This window comes from Diplotaxodon limnothrissa, linkage group LG18, assembly GCF_057381915.1.
Source record: "Diplotaxodon limnothrissa isolate DT_005_m linkage group LG18, D_limnothrissa_male_GT1.1, whole genome shotgun sequence".
NCBI lineage: Eukaryota > Metazoa > Chordata > Actinopteri > Cichliformes > Cichlidae > Diplotaxodon > Diplotaxodon limnothrissa.
Genome location: NC_140613.1, coordinates 5,660,737 through 5,680,799, shown reverse-complemented (window position 1 = coordinate 5,680,799; position 20,063 = coordinate 5,660,737). Strand labels below are relative to the sequence as shown.

The 20,063-nt window shown below is 37.3% G+C and overlaps 1 protein-coding gene across 1 annotated transcript in view; it reads left to right on the top strand.

Annotated features, from left to right (window-relative positions):
- Positions 1 to 3,851, top strand: part of vipr2 (vasoactive intestinal peptide receptor 2) — a 68,031-nt gene extending 64,180 nt beyond the window's left edge. Inside the window, exons 10-13 of the mRNA XM_085377181.1 lie at positions 28 to 119; positions 1,977 to 2,106; positions 2,205 to 2,246; positions 3,412 to 3,851. Of these exons, the coding sequence (XP_085233307.1) occupies positions 28 to 119; positions 1,977 to 2,106; positions 2,205 to 2,246; positions 3,412 to 3,582 (435 nt within the window). The 3' untranslated portion in view covers positions 3,583 to 3,851. The remainder of the gene's footprint in view (positions 1 to 27; positions 120 to 1,976; positions 2,107 to 2,204; positions 2,247 to 3,411) is intronic.
- The last annotated feature ends 16,212 nt before the right edge of the window (positions 3,852 to 20,063 follow it).

Below are 20,063 nucleotides of genomic sequence, written 5' to 3'. Positions count from 1 at the left end.
ATAAGTTATTTTTTCACTCCCCCCAAGGTAAACTTCATTCAGTTCATCTGCATCATTCGGATCTTGGTTCAGAAGCTGAGGTGTCCTGACGTGGGCGGCAATGACCAATCACAGTACAGGTAGGATTCGATTTGATGCTCTCAGCATGAGCACAAAGGAAACCGCACCTCTGCCTTCCTGGATCCTCGTTTTGTTATATTTTCATTTTTTTCCAACATGCACTTGAAGCCAAGTTAACAAAAGGTGACAGGTTGTGTCAACTGTTGTGTCATCAAGTAAATGACACCTGCTCAGTCAGTAAAAGCTGCTGTGGATAAAAGAGTCAGCTAAATTCTTCAAAGTATAAAACATGATCATCTGAGACACCAAGACCATTTTTTATCCTCTAGTATTCCTGACTGAGATAAGAGTGACGCTAACGCTCATTCGACAAGACAGCGTTTCAGGATGCTGCTCTTATGAAACGGGGGGGAACCTTTGTTCCTTTATGGAGCCACATTTTCTCTGCAGTTTAGTGTCTGTTTAAGGCTTTGCTTTGTTTAATCTTCAGGCAGTTTTCCTCTCCGGTGAAATCTTACTCGTGCTGAGCTGTCAAGTATTCTTCATGTCCACAGGGATCCACGATTTAGTGGCGAGAGGTGGTGGGTAAGCCCAATTTGTTTCACTGCAGGATCTCTTGTTGGTGTAGGTGAAGACTGAGCTGACACTTGACAGCTTGGGAGTGATGCAGGAAAAGAGGATTTTACCGTTTTCTTTGGGAGTGTGCTGCATGAGCAGTTTGATTGTCCGCTTGTATCCCGATGCCACGTGGAAAAGTGCGACTTTTCTTTCTTACTTTTTGAGATTTCCACTGTTGAAAGGCTTTGCCCAACAATGTCAATTTATTTTTATATGGGGTTTTCTATGAACTCATAATCACAGTGTGAAAGAGACAAATAGGAATTGTATCCAAGAAAGTTCCTTAAATGAGCCAAACTGATGCCAAACAGCCAACAAAGTGTAGTGAACAGATCCTTGATCTACGTGCAGCAGCAGTGCTGAAGATGTCAACACAAAAGAAGGTTGATGGCAAAGTTTTAAGAATTTATTAAAGTCCTACAAAAATGTGACAAGTCAAAAAGGAGGAATGTGCATACAATAAATACACAAAGAAATAGAATAACATATATTATAAATAAAATAATAAATAAAGACAAATTAGCAGAGGACTTTCAAGCATGTCCAGCCAGGAGGAGACCCTGGAGCAGAACTGGGAAACACTACAACTGACTGGCTTAATTGGCTTGGGAATACTTTGGTATCACCCTGGAAATAAATCCATATTCATGAGCAAGCGTGGTGTTAGAGCACAGATGGATGGGTGCATTTAGTAGTCTGATTGCAGTGGGATGTAAAGGGTTTTTGGAAAGATTACTTCTGATATCAGATTTGTTGATGGTGTGAGCCTCCCAGCAGAACCCTGGACAGCAGATGCAGCGAGTTATCTCAATTCAAGAGAACAGTTCGAGCTCAGTTTTAAAAAAGTCCGACAGGCTTCTTTGTTTATGTCCACATAAATCTGTGACTTTCCTCCATTTGCGCTTTGAACTGAAGACACTTCAGTGAGAGATGAAACGTCTTCAAGCAACTTCAATAAGTCCAGACGCTTTTCTTTCCAAGCTCCTTAGATCTTTCCACTATTTCACTGCCTCACATTACCATTGGGTGTATTTTTATGTTTAACACTGAGACAGCAGAAAGAGTGAATACAGATGCTTGTTTTTACAGGCTGCAAGGCCCAGGTGAGCAGAGTATGGTGAAGTATGTTTGGACCACCTACAAAAGAATCCGTGTCAGACGAATTAGGCACCCTAGTCATCCATGTTTAACTGATTTATTGCATCGGTCTTGTAATTAACAATTAAAAGAAACACTGCATCATGTCTTATTCTTAAATTGTATCATAAAATAATTGTATATGACTGTTTCTCTCTCAGGAGGCTGGCCAAATCCACACTCCTGCTGATTCCTTTGTTTGGCATCCACTATGTGGTCTTCGTGACTCTCAGTGAATCCATCGCAGAAGATTATAAAATATTTTTTGACCTTGCCCTTGGATCTTTTCAGGTGCTGAACAAGTGTCTTTCACCTTATTGATCCTTTAAAGCAGCGATTCTGAAACTTTTCTGAAAAAACTTTACTTCATTAAGTGTTTGTTTTTTTAGGGTCTGGTCGTGGCCATTCTCTACTGTTTCCTGAACAGTGAGGTAAGTTATCAGGTGAACTGATAAAATACAAAGTATGGATTTAGTCATTTTAATGAGCAGCCAAATTGATTAAACAGTAAAACATTTGATTGAAAGTGATTTCTGTGAGGCAAAATAGAAAATCTATCCATGAATGTTTCTATACTCAACTGATAGTGTGCCTGTTTTGCTTAATTTTGTCAAACTTTCATAGAAACATTTAATAAATTACATTTGTTGGAGCTAAAACGTGTTTTCCTTATATTCGTTTATTAAAAAGTGTTTAAAATTAAAATCTGCAAAGTGTTGATTGCTGAGTGTCCTCCTTCTATCTGCCAGTCAGACTCCATTCATTAATAAACTTAGCTACACTGTGTCAACTGAATTTGTCACACCTTTTGACTTTATGTAAAATCATTGGATGTATCATGATGTGTTCCATTACATTATCATAAATACTGGTGAGTGGTGAATTTGACAGATGGAGGAAGTTCCGCTCAATCAGTTAGAAGCTGCCCGGGATCCCAAATAATTACTGTGCATGTAACTGATATGTGTGATTAATATTTGGAATGAGGTAGTGATTGAACTGTAGCAAAGTTTTATGTTCTCCATAGATACTCATGGAGAATATGAAGAAAAACAAAGATGAATGGCAGATATCAAAAAGGAGGAAAGTATTTATAGATTTAAGATGCCACTCAGGCAATTTGATCAACTGGATACAAAATAACAAGGAAGCATCTTTTCCTTGTTCTTTTCCTAAAGTGGAAGGTGCTCATTGATGCAAATGCTGAGAAAGATTTTCTAAATTTGGTCTCACAGCATTCTTCTTGCCACCATTCTGCAGCCCCGAGCTCCAACTGAAATTGGGGAATGGGAAACTGAATTTTCCACCAACTAAGCAGGCTGATTTATCCTGGCTTAATAAGATGATCATACAGATAATCAGACATAATCATGCCAAATGTTGCTGGACCAAATGGATCAAATTATTTAAAAACACACACACACACACACACACACACACACACACACATAAAGGCTGTGTCTCCCATTTTTTAGTATCCCCCAGAAGTAGCAGATGAGATGCATTGAAATCCTAACTGGATCAAGTTTTTTTTAGCTATATTGGTGTTTAGTTGATCCAAATGATTTAATTTTTTTATTTTACCTGTTCCTGAAGGTTCAAGGTGAGCTAAAAAGAAAATGGCGGAGCATGTGTCTGAACTGTCGTCTGAGCAGGAATCGCCACAACAACACCTTCGCCTCCAGAAACGGTTCACAGCACATGGTGCAATTTCACAGCAACTCCAGAACCCAGTCCATTCTGCAGACAGAGACCTCGGTGCTGTGAGAACAGGTCTTTGACACACAAACAAACATACAAAAACACAAAAAAATGCAGTCTTAAGATTGACCTGGGTCCAATAGTTTTACAAAGTTATTAGGAAAATACAAAAAAAGTAGTACTTTGAGATGAAGTACCACAGGGTGGGACCTGCACATCATTGTAGTGCAGATTTTGGTTTTAGCTTTACAAATCTCTGCAAGCCTTCAAGTTTCTCATTAGTGGATCAAAAACTTTTCAGATCTGTCCAGTGAGGTTTACTGTGTTTGCTGCTAAGAGCCTTTTTTTTTTTTTTTGCAGTCTTTATGCTATGATGTCTGCTGCGTGAGCAGAGAAAAACATGTGCAACGTCCTTAAACTGTTTTACCTGGAACTTTGTGCACAGATGAGATATAAAATGTATATACTTGAATGTTGCATGCATTGAAATCTATATTTTTGAACAAACATATACGTGTAATAGAAACAGCATGATCTAGGTGCTGCAGACTTTAAATTGGCTCTTGCAAAAAATGCAAAAAAAACCAGAACCATTTTTGCTGTCTTTAACAGAAAGCAAAACAGGTGATTGTTTCAGTATACAAATCTTTATATAACTGCTGCCTGTTGTGCGATTTAACACCGCTGGTAATACTGTGCTGCAGTCTTACCAGCTGTCATTTTGGAGCCATGTTGTAAAATATAATAGATTGGCTATGGGAAACCTTGCAATACTTTTTTGTTTGATACTGACCTAAAATTCATGGTAGCCGTGTCAGGATTTAGTTTCCAGAACGTGCATGCTGTATGCAATAACGCAGCAAAGTGACAGTCCTGTCATTAAATCCCGCAAAACTACTCACCTTAGTTCTTTCTTATATGTTTTCAATCCTTTTCCATGTGCCTCCTGTGTTCTCCCAGCCTTATCACAGGTGTCTGTGTGAGTTTGTTCCTCACCCTGTTTCAGTTTAATCCCTGCTTTGAAAGAATGATCTTAATGTGGTCGATTTTAATTCCAATCTTTTTTAATTTCCTATTCTCATTATTGTCTTGATTGAGTCCATCTGTTCCCTCTCCATGGTGTTTGTCTTAGAAAAATAGACTCTTAGCCTCCAAATGTTCTCCTGTTGTTTGGTGCTCCTAGCTGGCTGTCACTCTGTAAAGCACCTTAAGTTATCAAATTCCTGATTAAAGCCTCTTGTGTTTCGCCACCCTCCTGTCAGTTGCTGTTGTGTTTGCATACTGGGTCCTAATGGGAATATTTCCAAAAATCTGTGAGAAATGCTGGTGTCCAAACCCAACTTTAACACAGCATTTGCTTCCAGTACCAAGTCATTGTTGTTGCCTTTTTACCACAGCTGTCTCCAAACCCAAATTTGGGCATATGTTATCCCTTTTGGAGGCCATAGGTAGTACATTTATTATCATTTAAATAGAAAAACTTGGTTATGTAAATTAAAAAAAAAAATAAAGTTGTAAAAATTGATTTGTAAATATTTTTTTAAACATTAGGTTTTTACTTCTAGTGTCTCTAGCTGTTCTTTTAATAAGCTTCTCCTAGTTTTTTTTTTCGAACCATTTCACATAAAGGTCAGTTTTAATGATTGATTTTTTACAAATATACAGGGAAAGGTGACAACTTGTCACTTCAGTGAATCATTTACTAGTCCACAGTGGCCACACCCACCCATTTGATACTTAAAATTACTGGTAAGAATAAGTCGAAATTTTGACCCAGGTCAGCACATGAGCTCAGTGTTTCTGGGCTTATGGTTAAAAACAAAACAAAACCATTGGTAAACACAGGGTTGTTTTGTACCAATTTTAATCCAAACTGTTCTCCAAAACACTTTCATTTTAATGCACAGTCAACAAACTGCTGTCACTGAGAAGTCCTGAGCATGCTCCAAACTCTTCATCCATGCTCTGATGGTTTTGGCACAGTGCTCGGTGACCTGTTCTAAAGACACAACACAGACGAGCACTTTAAAGATGTCATTTAATTAACAAGATGACGTGTTCGTGAGAGCCTGTGTTGGGAAATAATGTTGTCTTTAAAATTACTTACATAAAAAGAGGTTTATATGATAGAAATTCGCTTCAAAACACATTTAATGTGTTTCAGCAGAAGAACCTCCAGGCCGTCACCACTTAATGCAGAAGTGCCTGGTGGATACAAGTAACTATGAAATGTTTTACTTTATGTTGGTTTTATTCATGCAACCAGTGTTTTGTGGTAGTTGCATGAAATCCTCAGTGTTTGACTTTTTTTGATTGCTTTTGGTAAACGGCTGTTAACGTGTGATTTCTTGTAGATTCTAATTGTATATTTTGTCAAGACAAAACGCGAAAAAATGAAAACTTTTGCTTTTTGCAATGTGCTATATTTTTCTTTAACATGTTGTATTTAATGGTCAGCACAATACAAAAAGTTCTGGTGACACTTGATTTAAGGCATACAGAATTATTTTTAGTAGTTTCCTCTTCAAACCTTTAATTTAAGTGTATGTGTGTGTCCCTATATTTTAAATCAGCATTCAGTTCTTGCGTTGTGTCACAAAATATAGTTAATAAAATACACATAAACATCGAGGTAAAGTCATACTTGCAGCAGCAAATAATCTGGTCCATAAAATTTGAAGAACTTAGAAGGAGATCAGATATTTGTCCAAACTTATTTCAATGTGTTTTGCAGGGTGAACAACACTGAGGCAGAGATGAGTCTTGAAATTTCTGTTTTGTTTTTAAAGCGATTATTATTTATTACATTTTTATGGTATCCTCTGCATATCAGCAGATGATACAAAATACTATATATTACATTACTAGTAATGTATGATGCTTTACTCTTTCAAGAGTTATTTTGGGGATTTTATTCATGCTTTTATTTTATGGGAACTTATTAGACAGACAGGGAGATGCCTAAAGAGCAGACTTGCAGCATGGATTCACTGTCTATGGTGCAAATGGTGCTTTGTTAAAAATTTGGAAAGGGACAGAAAAGGAAATGACAAAAAAAGAGGGGGCAAAAAGATAAAGCATGTTTGAATAGTATAGATAACGACAACTGTGTTCTTCATGGTAACATGTCTTTGTAGTTTCTTAGTAATCCACTTCATGGTAGTTTTAAGTACTTGGATTTAGTTACCTTGGATTACTGGATTACTTTTTGGTTTGTGAAGAAATATCATCCCTCTGTTTCGTCATTGTCATCCACCTACAACCAGTCAGATGCATGGTACAACATAAAGAGCCAGCTCAACAGGACAGACTCATCTGTGTCTGTGACAGGAGTAAAATAGGCCGTCTGTATCTCCTGTAAACAGTTAGCACTAAACAGAGGTGGCGGCTTAAAACACCAGGTCTCAGTAACCTAGAATGCAGTCTTAAGAACCCCACCAGGCAATTCATCCCACACTCCCAACTCAACCCAACAAGCGTCTTGAAAGAGAGATGAAATGTCCTCACACACCAAAACAAAAACACAGCAATCATTTAGTCTAAGATATTTATTAACAGTTTTAGTAGCAGGTGGGTACAGGTGTCCATACTAAGGTTTTAGCTCAGCTGCTGCTGATTTTGTCAAAAAATTATTTGGTCCTTAAACAGAAACTAAATAAGTAAATGTTCCCACTTAACAAGCTGTACCTGGTCATGTTTAAATAACGATTTAAACAAGTGATCATCTATTGAAATCAATGTCGATTAATTTAACTAAACTTGTTTAATTGTACAGAAATTTCAGTTGTAATTTCAAAACAAAGCTGTTGCCTTAATGAAAGTGTTACCAAGTACCTTAAAAGATGTCACTATGTTACTCAGTGTGTCATTTAACATCTATGTGACTACAAATGATTGAGAGTCTACAAAACCATATACACCACACAGTGTTGACTTGCCGAGTGAATTCATATTTAATGTTTACTGACGTGATGCTACGAATCATGTCGCCTGAACACATGTATTTGTACTTAGACACCATGAATGTCATGCAAAAGATGATTGATAAAGGCTACCATTGTAAGCATTGCACTGTGTGAATGTAACTCTCTGGAAATTTGCATTTTATTTAATATTGCTTGTTTGTCTGTCCCCTCAATGATAGGAACATGATTTCTGGGTGGTAACATTTATTACATTGAAAATTCTAGACACTTGGGCCAAACTTGTTTGCAGTTCAAAATCATTTGAAGTCACTGGGGTTGGTTTTATCCATTTCTTCCTTAAACTAATCTGAACCAAAACCATTCAAAAGCTTGCAAATTATTATTATGTAATTATCATCATTACTAATAGCCTCAAGTGATTCAAAGACTCTGAAAACTACTTTTAAAATCTTTGAACCCATTATAGTATCTACACCAGCCCAGACCTCGAGAGCTTTGGTCCTGCAGATTTTAGATGCATCCCTGCTCCAACACAGCTGAATGAAATGGTTGAATTACCTCTTCAGCAGGCCATCAAGTTTAGCAAAGGCCTGGTAACAAGCCAATCATTCGATTCAGTTGTGTTGGAAAAGGGATGCATCTTAAAGCTGAAGGAGAGTAGCTCTCGAGGACTGGAGTTGGAGACTCCTGATCTACACAATCTAAAGCGTATCCCAGCAGTTGGTGGCCCCTTCAGTGCTGATACTGTCTTCATCTCAAACAGGAATGAGCCTAGCTGTATAAATGTCGTGGAAGCTTTTATTCCACCTGAGAACAGTAGCTACTGGCCTTATTATAATTTATTCATTTTAGAGTCTGACTCAAGGCCAGTTCATGGTTTCCATGTTGAAGAGGCCACATAGCCAGCTGTGAGGAAATTCATGCACAGCCCAAATTTTGGGTCCTCAGAGGGAAACAACGGAATATGTGCCAAAAAACTTACATAAAAACCTGGTTTTTGCACCACATAAATTTCCACCATGTATATTTTATTGATGACACTTCCACATCTTGTTTTTGGTTGCTATTTGTGTGTGTGGTTGTGTCTGTCTCTTCTAGCAATATTGCACATAAAAAACAGGTTGTGCACCGTTACACCATCAAAGGTTAAAATTTGATGTGTTGGCTTCTTCAGCTCACACAAAGAGTGTACTTTATGGTATCCATTTATGGAATACTACATTTTATAATGAACTTTAAAAATATCCAGCCTTCGCCATATTCACGATAGACTCCTTTGCTAGTGCACATGACATGTTCAGATCTGCTTGTTTGAGTTTAGTCCGCAGAAACCATGAATTGGTCTTTACCTTTACCTGTTTTCTTATTTGGTACCCAAATAAGCAGGCAGTTCTCCATTGTGGTTCACAAAGCCCAAAAGAAGATTCCTAAAATGTGTTAAAGCAGTCTCTCCTTCAGCACATTTCAAATGTTGCAATTATTATTATTTTTAGCCTGTTGAAAACTCTTTTGCAGCTCATTGTTGATTGATGTGGTTGGAAATTAGTGACTGTTTTCTTTTAAAAGACATCCGAACATGTGACAAGGACATTGAAATGGAAGCACAGCTTGAATGAAAATTAAAAAAATAAACAGATTCTGTGCACTGCTTTTGTTGCTTCTGGTTTATTTAGTCTTTTATAAAGTTTCAGCGGTTGAAGGTTGATCAGAACAAAGCAAAAGTTGTTTAAAACAACTTTGGTTTCTCACAGTGGACGCTTACTAACCTATCAAGTAAACACATCATAACAAGCTTATGAAATCCTGGGTTACACTCTTTTTCATATATATATTTAGTGCAAGGGTTATTAAAATTCTAATTGGGCACACTGTCTTGATGTCTTGGAAATATCAGAAGCTAATCCAGACTGACGGACTCAGTTCCTGCCTCGTGTTGGTGAAGGTATGTAGTCTCGAACTGCTCTTTTATACGTTGCTAAAATCTGAAAGCTGCAATGAAGATGAATGTTTGTTTGAGTAATGATATTATTGTCAAAACAAACAGACTGTATCGGTGGTCCAATCATCTTACACAATGCTGTCTAACAAATGTCCTTTATCTGCCCTCTAATTAGGATGAATTCCTCTCATCAGATAAGAGAAAAACAGCATGGGCAGTGAACTGTGGTCACTCTGACTCCTTAGCTGAAGTTCACATGTAACAGATTTTAATTAGAGTAATGCATCATGGATTTCATCTCATGCTTCAGACACAAATACTGAATTCTTTCAAAGAAATAGAAATATTAGATCAATAAAATGGAAGAGACATATTATGCAAATGACATGATCTTTGCCATGACTTGTAATATATTGTATATTGTGTTTGAGGAACAGTCGTGAATAAAATTTCTACCAATATGTGGTTGCTTACAGTCAGAGTAAAGAGCCGTGTTGCATTGATTCGATTTTTTTAACATTGCTTAAAAGGTTTAAAATTCAACTGAAGAAAAGTCCGAATGTTCTGCTTTAAGGACTTTTTGAACGAATTAGTGTGTAGATTACACGCTTTAGTCGAAGAAACTAGTCGTGAATACAAGTGCCGTGCGCTAAAGTCTTTTCAGCTGATTTCACTCACCAAACTGGATCTATTGATCATGTTTGGATGACTAAATAGCTTATATATATTTGTCTGGGTGGTAATGAAGAATAAACACCACAGCAGTATGAAACATCGACTGGGCCAAAATGACGTCAGCAGCTACATTTACAAACTATTAAATGCCCTGCAGCTGTGCTGCCTGAGCCCCGATGAGGTTTTCCGATAAGTGCTGCCGGTTTCAATTAACAATCCAACATGCAGGACCAGACATGCATTCATGTCTGTGAGTTAAATAAAAGCAAAGTAACAAAGATGGCACTGTTGCTTTATGCAAACTGGACTAGGCATTAAGGAGCTATGATTTAATGTGGGCTCAAGACCTTTGATGAATAGACACAAAAATCTGATAGTTTTGTCCAAAATAATGTCAAAAAACTTTATTAACACAGTTAAATGCCTGAAAACTTTTCTAAGGAGCTTAGAAAGAAAAGTGTTAGGACTTATTTAAGTAACTTGAAGACGTTTCACCTGTCATCTGAGAAGCTTCTTCAGTTCTAAGAGCTATTGGTGGAAAGTCCCAGATTTTAAGCCTATGGGAGTGTCCCCTAGAGGGTCATAGACCTGCTGATCCTCTACCTAATCACACAAACCAAGGTGTGAAAACGGGTGTAGGTCACAATCAGCCAAGGATTCAGGTGAACCAATTGGTAAAACCTAGCCCCACCCTATCATGTGATTTCCTGAGATCAAATGACCCAGGATGTGAGCGGTTGTAAAGGCGTCTGGGAAGGGATCCCAAAACTGGATTATAGATGTCAGACAGTTGGTGTCGTAAGCCTCCGCCTCTGTTCAAAGATGGTCATTCACAGTCTTTCACACCATCTGTCTCTCTGTCCAACATGTGAACATCTCTGTCTCAGTTGCTCTTAGAACTGAAGAAGCTTCTCAGATGAGAGGTGAAACGTCTTCAAGAAACTTAAGTTAGTCCAGACGCTTTTCTTTCCAAGCTTGTTAGACTACCATGACCTGGATGACGGAGAACCTTAACATAGTCTGACAACTTTAATCCTGAAGATGGAAAAAAGAACAAAAATTGAAAAAGCAATGGTGTAAGTTTAGATTTTTAATAAGCCAGCCACTTTATTAGTGTGTTTCTTTCTCTGTGAGAATAGGGAACAATTTTTTTTGTTTGACATACGGTGTTGTACTTTAAAATAAATATAACTTGACCTAATGCAGAGTGGGCTACTGTTAGGTTAGTAGTCATCAGTCTGAGTTTTAGTCTGTTAATGGTTTTGATTATAAAGCGTGCCAAACTTTATACTTTATACGTCAGACTGTAAATGTTGGAGGAAGATTAATTTCCCCTTAACCATAGTAAAAAGCCAGTGTGATGTTGGATTGTGTTGATATGTGAGTAGCGCTGCTGATTAAGTGGTTCATTTGCATCTAGTGAGTGGGAGAGTATTTCCAGTAATGAGAAAGCATCTGAAGCCAGATGTTCCCTGCAGTATGAGAAAGGGCAGCCATGAAAAGCATCCAGGCATGATTTTCTCAAATTTTAAAAACAGCTTCAGGATTCCCCAACCTGCCAAATCCCACTCTAATACCTGGCTATGAGGGTAAACAGAGTTATCATAAATATTGCATTTGTATATACCAAAGTCCTTCTTGAAGCACGTCTCAGCACTCAGAAGCCATTGTGGACATCCTTTGGTGATTAGACTGTGCTAATAGCGAAATAAACAGAGCAGGACCCATAATTTTCATCTTAACTGTCACAGGAACATAACTGCTTAAAAACTGCATTAATCAAATCTGATTGAAACTGTGTTAGAAGTCTGGAAACTTTGTTCCAGATATTTTAAAGCTAATTTCCCCTGTATGCTACTTAAACTACACGTGCAAACATGCCACAACACTGATTTAATTTACCGTGAGCATCATGTCTAACAAAACACCAGTGTTAAAAAGATAACGAACTACAGTTTTACAACTATAACTTCCAAAAATCCCAGTCCTATTAAAAATGAATGACTCTTAGCATCAGAGATGGAACATGCATGCATAAAAAGAAACATATTTAGGCTTTTAGTAATTTCCCCGTGTTTTCTTCACTTTTATCCATTCTCATGTCTTCTTGACGTGCTGGCTCTTTTGTCCTTGGAGCCCAGCCTTGAGGAGGCGAGCTGGATGTTCAGTCATCTCTGAGAAGACGGGCTGCCTTGATTGGAGCTGACAGAGTCACTTGAGGCAAAGATGCTGCTAATTGAGAGGGAACAGGCTGGCTGGATGAGGGGGTCCCTGTTAGGGTGATGACTGAGCACTTCACATCGCTGGTTGTTGTGTATGAAAACTACGGTCTTCCAGAGGGGGAAACTGACTCTTTATAACATTTTCTTTAGCTGGCAAAAATGAAAATAGGAGACTGAGGAAGTGAACAGTGTTAATCAAGGCTGTAACGTAAATGTCAAAAACATTCAACCCTGAAGATATTTAACTGACTCCTGACATTTAATAAACTGTAACTGATACAGATGTTTAACTGTCACAGTCTAATTTTAATATATATATTAAGTGTAATATATATATTTAGCCCACATTGTGAATAGTTGAGCCTTTTACCATCTTTACTTCTGAGAAACTGCCTCTTTTAAAAAGCTCTTTTTATATCCAATCATGTTAATGACAAGTTAACAATCAATCTAATTAGTTGCAAATTGTTTCTTTTTTTGTACCATTTACTTTCTTTTTAAATGCACCAGTCTTTTTTAAAATGGTGCAATTTCTCACTTTTGTTCTGTTTTCTGTGTTCTATTGTATATGAAATGCAAGTCTGTGAGATTGCATTCGATTCTGTTTTTATTTCTTATTGAGTTCTACTTCCCCACTATCACCTGGTATTACAAATCAATGGGAAAATGATTCTGTGCTGCCTTGAACTGTGACTGGACTAAACACTTTCAGAGGGCATGTTTTAGGGTGGACCTATCTCATAAATAAGTGGTTCTTGGTTTCCCAGTAAGAACTGCCCCTCATTCATCACATGTAGTTTCAAAACATGATGATGACAGAAGAAATGCTCAGCTTGATGGATGGCATCACACTGGCTGTATCCATCTTTTACACACCATACAATCTACCCCTTATTCTGATAACCCCTGGTCTTCAGCCAAATTCAAGCTTAAAACGCCATCATAGTGCATAACTTTAAAACCCTTTCAAATCCATATTTAACTTTCTTGACAGATAATTTATGCCACTTAATGAAAACTCAGACATGTGCAGGCTTGGCCTTTTCTCACGTCTTGTGTGAATATGGATCATTCCTGTTTAAACACATCTGTTGCTTTTTGTGCTCTGTTATTTGGATCATTATTCTGCTATGTTGTCCTACAATTGTATAATGCATGAAAACGTTATTCCTCATGGATGGAATCACTGTAGTAAGATGGTGTCACTTTCTCATTCAGTTCCTTCACTCAGCGATCCACTTGAATTATCCCGTGGCCACATTTCAAACGGCATGTTTTCAAATTAGCAGTTGGTTAACTAGTGAGAAACAGATCAGTGCGCATGAGGAGTCAGCCATCTGGCTGCTCCATCTGTCTGCACCAAACATCTGTTTAACTGGGAAGTGGCCACTTTCATGAGTAAATCATATAAGCCTTATATGAATCACTATATGAAGCAAGCTAAAGCTGATGCAAGTCTTTTTATAAGTTTTTTTAAGTTGTTTTTTTATTTTATTTCTTTTCCGTATGGGTCTGATCTCCTTGTGAGTCTTTTTGCCTTTTATTTATCTTTTTGCATTAATTATATTTACTTGTTGGATTTTTTATGCAGAACTTAATTTGGATTTTGCTGCTCAACTCTGTGTCAGGTTGTTTTTGTCATGTTCTTCCATAAGCTCCATTACATTTGAATGTACTGATAATTACTGATGAATTACTTTGATACTGAGTTTAAAAGCATGATTACTCAAGGGCAAAGTTTGCAATTCTTAATGATTTAAAGCTAATTTTACTGATTTTATTTTACAACAAACACAAATAACAAAAGTATTCTGGGAAACATCAAATCCCACTGAGTCTAGAAATACAGGTATCTTTTTTAGAGGTTTTTGTATTTTAGAAGTACCATTTTTTTGTGACTTTTAATAAGAATTTCTTCTTACAGGGAGACACGCTCTTGACTTTTAAAGCAACTTGCTTTGATTACAGCTTTTACTGATTGTGTTAGAAAATAACTACTTTCCAGTTTTCATAGTAAAAACCTTCATTATTGCAAATAGGAGTCTTGTGAGTTCCATGTGAGAGGAATCTGAATTTTTCCCATAAAAGCTAATCCACCTGAAGTCTGCTGGTGCTGATAGTAATGTACCATATTAAGATGAAAGTGTCCTGGTCCTGCGTCTGTTTCCCAAAGTTCTGTTATTCATGTTTCTAGTTAGTCTCTTGTCTTATTTAGTTTTCTCTTGTGTCCTGTTCAACTTACTCTTGTGTCTGTGTGTTGTTCCTAGTGTATCCTGTATGTCAGTGGTCGTGTTTCCTACATTTCTTTCTCCTGTGTAGGTTTCTGTTACTAGGAATTATTAACCCTTACATCCTTTATTTTTTACTGCCTACTAAATTGGTTGTTTCGTTTACTCCAGTTTGCATCTGCATAAATCTGTGCTTGGGTCCTCACAAACCTCAATATTTTTGCTGCATACTCTGCAGATCAGACAGAAAGGAATTGCAGTTTGGGGGTTTTATTTTTTTTTGCTTGTAGCACTTGTGCAGATAATTCCAACTGGAAAGAAACCAAACATTACACACTCAAAGTTTGCTTTCCTTACTTTTAAAAAAATGAATTGTTGCTGTGGGCCACATATTCTGAATTTGCCACATCAGCTGTTACTGTTGCATTTCAGAATACATCACTATTCAGATCCTAATTTCTTATTATATTCCGGCTAACACCTCATACATTTTAACTACTTGAACCCCTTGATTTTAATTATTTGTGCTGGACATGCCTACATAGAATAAACACTTCACAATGAGCTCCAGGCTAGGTCCAACAAGCAGCTGTATGTCTTTGAATTTCACGTACATCTCAGGAGGTTTAGGGTAAATATTTGATTCATAAGAGAAAACTAAGAATAAAATGATTAAAAACAGTGGCAGAAAAATTCTTGTCCTTCGTGGTTCAAGGTCACTGCGTCTCATTTGTTTGTGTAAGCTGCTCTGACACTTTTAGGTCAGCTAGGACATTTCATGTTTACATGTCCATAGGTTCACCCACAGTGCAGAAAACCCCTGCATGAAATGCAGCATTGTAGCGGAGTGCTGACTGCTCATAAACATTTTAACTGTTTCCACACTGCAAGTATGAGTTTGCATCAGTATGTACTGATGTTATTTCAGCTATTTTTCCCTGCATGCTCAGGGATTCATTTAGAATTATAGCATTATATAAAACAGCATTTATAAAACTTAAACGTTCTGATACTGAACGGTTTTATTTGACTATATAAAAAGCATTTTTATTCTCCTTGGTTTTACCATTTTAACCCAAACCACACTGTTTTACTAAACCTATCCACGTAGTTTCCTTTCTTTGAATCTAACCAAAGAGCCAGTGAAAGCAAAGGTAAAAATCAGGTGAAAATAAAAATGAATCTGCATAAAGAGAAGAAAACAAAACAAAATGGAAAAATGAACATGAACCACAGTCTTCTGGATGATCAAATTGGGACTTGTCTCCACTTTATATACATTTTGATTTGTATTTTTAGTTGAGATATACAAAAGGAACTTTGCACATTTAAGAATATATCTTCAACCGGGATTTGTCAAGTCACAGCTACATTGAAGAGATCTTTAGTCTGTATTTACTGACTGTAAATTCATTGGGAATTTGATGTAAGTACATTTTTTTAAAGGGCCCATATAGGCCACTCCAGTTAAATAATATAAATAAATCCACTGCAAATTAACAACACATTTCAATGACTTTATGGAGCTCTTGTGAAACACATCAATGGCTGTGATGCTGCTGACTTAATAAACAACAGCAACAGCAATAATTCAGTTTCAGAGATAAAGACAGGTCGTCCTTTAGTTAGGATCATGTAGCATATTCATTGTGGCAATAATGAGACCAGTTTCACTCCCAAACCCTTCATATTTTGACCCAAATCAACATTTTCTCCTGAAAACTAGTTCAAACACAGTCTTGATCTCTAAATGTTAGAAACAGTCGGAGAAATAAGAATGAAACAAAACAGCGTGCATTTTTGGTCTTCACTTCAGTTTTGCCCCTGCCGTCATCCCACCTGCTTGCATATACATGTTTATTCAAAACTGGTATTAAAAGATTGGTTTCAATTTTATAATAGCATATAAATAATTTTTATTAGATGCACTACATCATATTTATTACAAAGATTAATAATAACCTCAGTTGTAACTTTGGAGTAACTGATGTTTTGCAAAATATAAGAGATTTGTAGAGAAATGATCATTTCCTTGTTTTCTAACTTTACAAAAGTTTTACATTAGGATCATTTTCTCCATTTATTCTGTGATGGCTATCATACAGTTTAGACTCTCTGTAAATCCAGTATTTCTCTATTGTGTCTGTGAAATGAAAGCAACACGTGCTTGAAAACAATCATAAAAAAACACTCATGCATCCATATAACTGTTATGAGTTATGAGTCATCTGCTGTCACCTACTGTTCAGTAAAACCAGGTCATTTATTTTTGTAAGTTGTAATAGTGTTTTATACACTTACAGCTTTATCTCTGTGTTGGTATCTGTTAACATGAACTGACAGGATGTAATGAGAGAGGACGTGATGTGATGGATGCCATTATCTCTCAAAATGCATCATTTCCACTGCATAAGCAGGTGCAGGGAGCGGATATTAGATGCCTGTGACTTCTTGAAATTCTGCCAATCTCTTTCTTTTCTACACAGCCTTCAGATTTATTTATCAATGCACGGCTGCATTTGTTTTGATCAGCAAGCAGTAAGATAATATTTCAAACCCAGCAGGCATGTTTAGTTTGTAAAATTAGAACAACAGGCCAAAAATATGAGGTTAGGGTTTAAAATTTGCAGTGCTGGTTTGAGAGCACTCTCACTCCCGGTCACACTGGAACACCGCACTGCAAAAACTCAAAATCTTACCAAGTATATTTGTCTTATTTCTAGTCAAAATTATCTCATTACACTTAAAATAAGACACAATCAGCTACAGGGCAACATTTCAGTAAGCTAAAGGAACTTGTTTCAAGACAGTGAATCTTGAAACTAGAGAAAAACTAGAGATTTTTCACTTGTTCCACTGGCAGATTTTTTCACTTAATACAAGATATTTTAGCTTAAAATAAGTGAAAAAATCTGCCAGTGGGTGAGCTGTCACTCTGTTTCAGCCAATGACAGCTGAGAAGTGTCTGAGACCGTGGCCAAACCTGCAACTATCAGGCGACTGTCAATCATTTGAGTCAACACTCTACCTCATCACCTTGCAGCAAGTTCAAACCAATCGATTCAAATGAAAGTCAGATTTGTTCTCTGTGTTTCTGTTGACCTTGGCCCTGTCAACAAATGGGGCTGTTACATCCTTTTCTTCAAGGATCTCTGTGAGCCTTTTGCAAAGTGAACAGAAATTCAAATGAACAAGCATCAAGTGCAGTGAAAACGGCAAAAAGGCTTTTTAGATTTAAATTTAGCTTCTTTTGGAACAGCAGTGAAATACATATTTTGTATGCAGAGGAAAGAGAGTAATACTGATTTTTCAATTTTAGTCTCATTTCTATTCGGTGTATCTTGGACATCGATGAAAGGGGAAAAAGGGAAAAAAAAAAAGAGACTGTCCATTTGGTTTGCTGAGCTCTAAATTAAGCCATTTGCATGCAGAATCTGTTAAATTTGCATCTTTAAAATTGTTTTAAATGAAACTGCAACATGTATGTATAAGCAAAACAGCCTATTTATGCAGTGGGAGGAGAACCCAGGACCTTCTTGCTGTGCAGCACAAGAGCTAACCACAGCATCATCACACTGCTGATGTGATTGTACTTCCTCCAGGTCTTTCACTTTTTGTACATAACGTGATGAAGCCAAAAGTTCTCACATAAAAACGTATTTTTAACCATATTAGTTATAATTTCCCCACAGTTTGTGTGAGCATTTTTTAAAATCTAAATTCTGTTCCTTGACAAACAGTTCGAAAGTACTTTGAATAATCAACAAGCTCATCCAGGAGGCCACAAAAGAACCCAGAACAACATCTAAAGAACTGCAAAGTTTTCCGGTGCCTCCTGTGGGATCATGAGGTGTTCCTATAGGCTAAATGAGATAAATGTAAGATAGAATAAGATTCTGAGAAGCATGGCAGCATGTGACGTTATAGCATGAGTGAATATCTCCAGCTTTTACACGTCAGTGAATGCTATTGCTTTGTTTTTGTTTTTTTCTCTAACCTTATCCAACTCATTTTAATGCCAAGATCTAGTCAGCTAGTAAAAGTGTTGTTGACACAAGTAAAAAAGGAAGTGGAAGAAGATGAACCTAAGTGAAAACACAAACTGTCCAAATGTGATGCAAACCAAACTCAGCTGGCTGACAAAGCTGTGACCGGACTAATAAACCTGCCACCACCTCCTGTGAAAGAGCCTTTGCAGACTTCTGAAACACGGCCTGTATCTCTTGGTGGTCAATATGTAAAGGCGCTGTACGTAACAGTAAAACTAAAAACATCGACGAATGCCTCAGGATGAAAATGAGCTGCAGCCTGTCTCTGGTTGTGTACTTCCCATAAAGATGAGGACAGATTATGGAAAAGGCATCAAACACTCAGTCCAAATTGGCTATCAAACATTTCAGTGATAGATGGGAAGTCTGTGTTGTAACTGCAGTGAAGCCTGCTGGATTCTCATGTCAGACTGCGTTAGAGTCAATATGTCTTTGGTAGACACACACACCACACACACACAGGCCTGGCTGGCGTCCTCAGGATAACATCACCACTCACTGTCGCTGTCACACATGAAAGAATCTTTTTTCTCTGATTATGGATGGTCCCTCAGAGCTGTCTGACAGCAAATTAGTACCTCCTGGCAGGGAGCTCTGAGAAAAAGAGGAGATTCTGTTCTCTGTGGAAAGATGTGCCCTATAAAGCTTCTGAAGGTGCCTTTAGTCTATCATTGCTGATTTAATAAGTACAAGACAGACTGTATCTAACATTTAATAACATCGAGAGTTTATTATAGTTGCCACTTACAATTATAAAATTTTTTCTCTGAATTCTTCTGCTATTCTATAAATGATACTTACAATAAAATGCATAACAATGTGAAAAATACAACCCAGAGAGAGACAACGCACATGAAAGAACAAGCGCAATATGTATTATCAAAGGATGAATTACTAACAAATGTTCCTCGCTCTTGAAATTCTCATTTCTTTGTCCACCTTTTGTCAGAAAACCTGCAGTGAGAACACAGCGACAGCATTAATCTGCACGTTAGGCTTAAAAGTCTGCAGGTAAGCAACATCAGTGATCAAACAATGCTAAATAATTGAAATGAGCAATAATTTCTGAGATATGAATATCCCTCACATTAAAGTATTTTTATAAATACCAGTTTTTGTTTTTTAATTAAACTCTCTTGAAACTTCTGTGCGGTTTCAATGTTTCATATGACCACCCCCGAGCTGTGCAGATTATATAGGAAATGTTAGATGCTGGTTTGAATCTATCATTTATAAGAAAAGGTTAAAATGTAAATTAAAAATGAGAAGATGCAAAACGCTACATTTTGTGGTTAGACTCCTGTGAGAAGCAGCATCATAGAACAGAATCACAGATGAAGGCAGGAGATGGTGATGAGACTCCCCACAGTCTACATGTGGGTGGTGATGGAGCGGCATAAGCAGATGGCTGATTGAGATTTTGGAAATAACCCAAAGGGAGCAAAGGTGGAGACCAGCGAGGCTGCACAGACAGACGCCTGAGAAGGAGTGACAGGCACAGCGCAGAC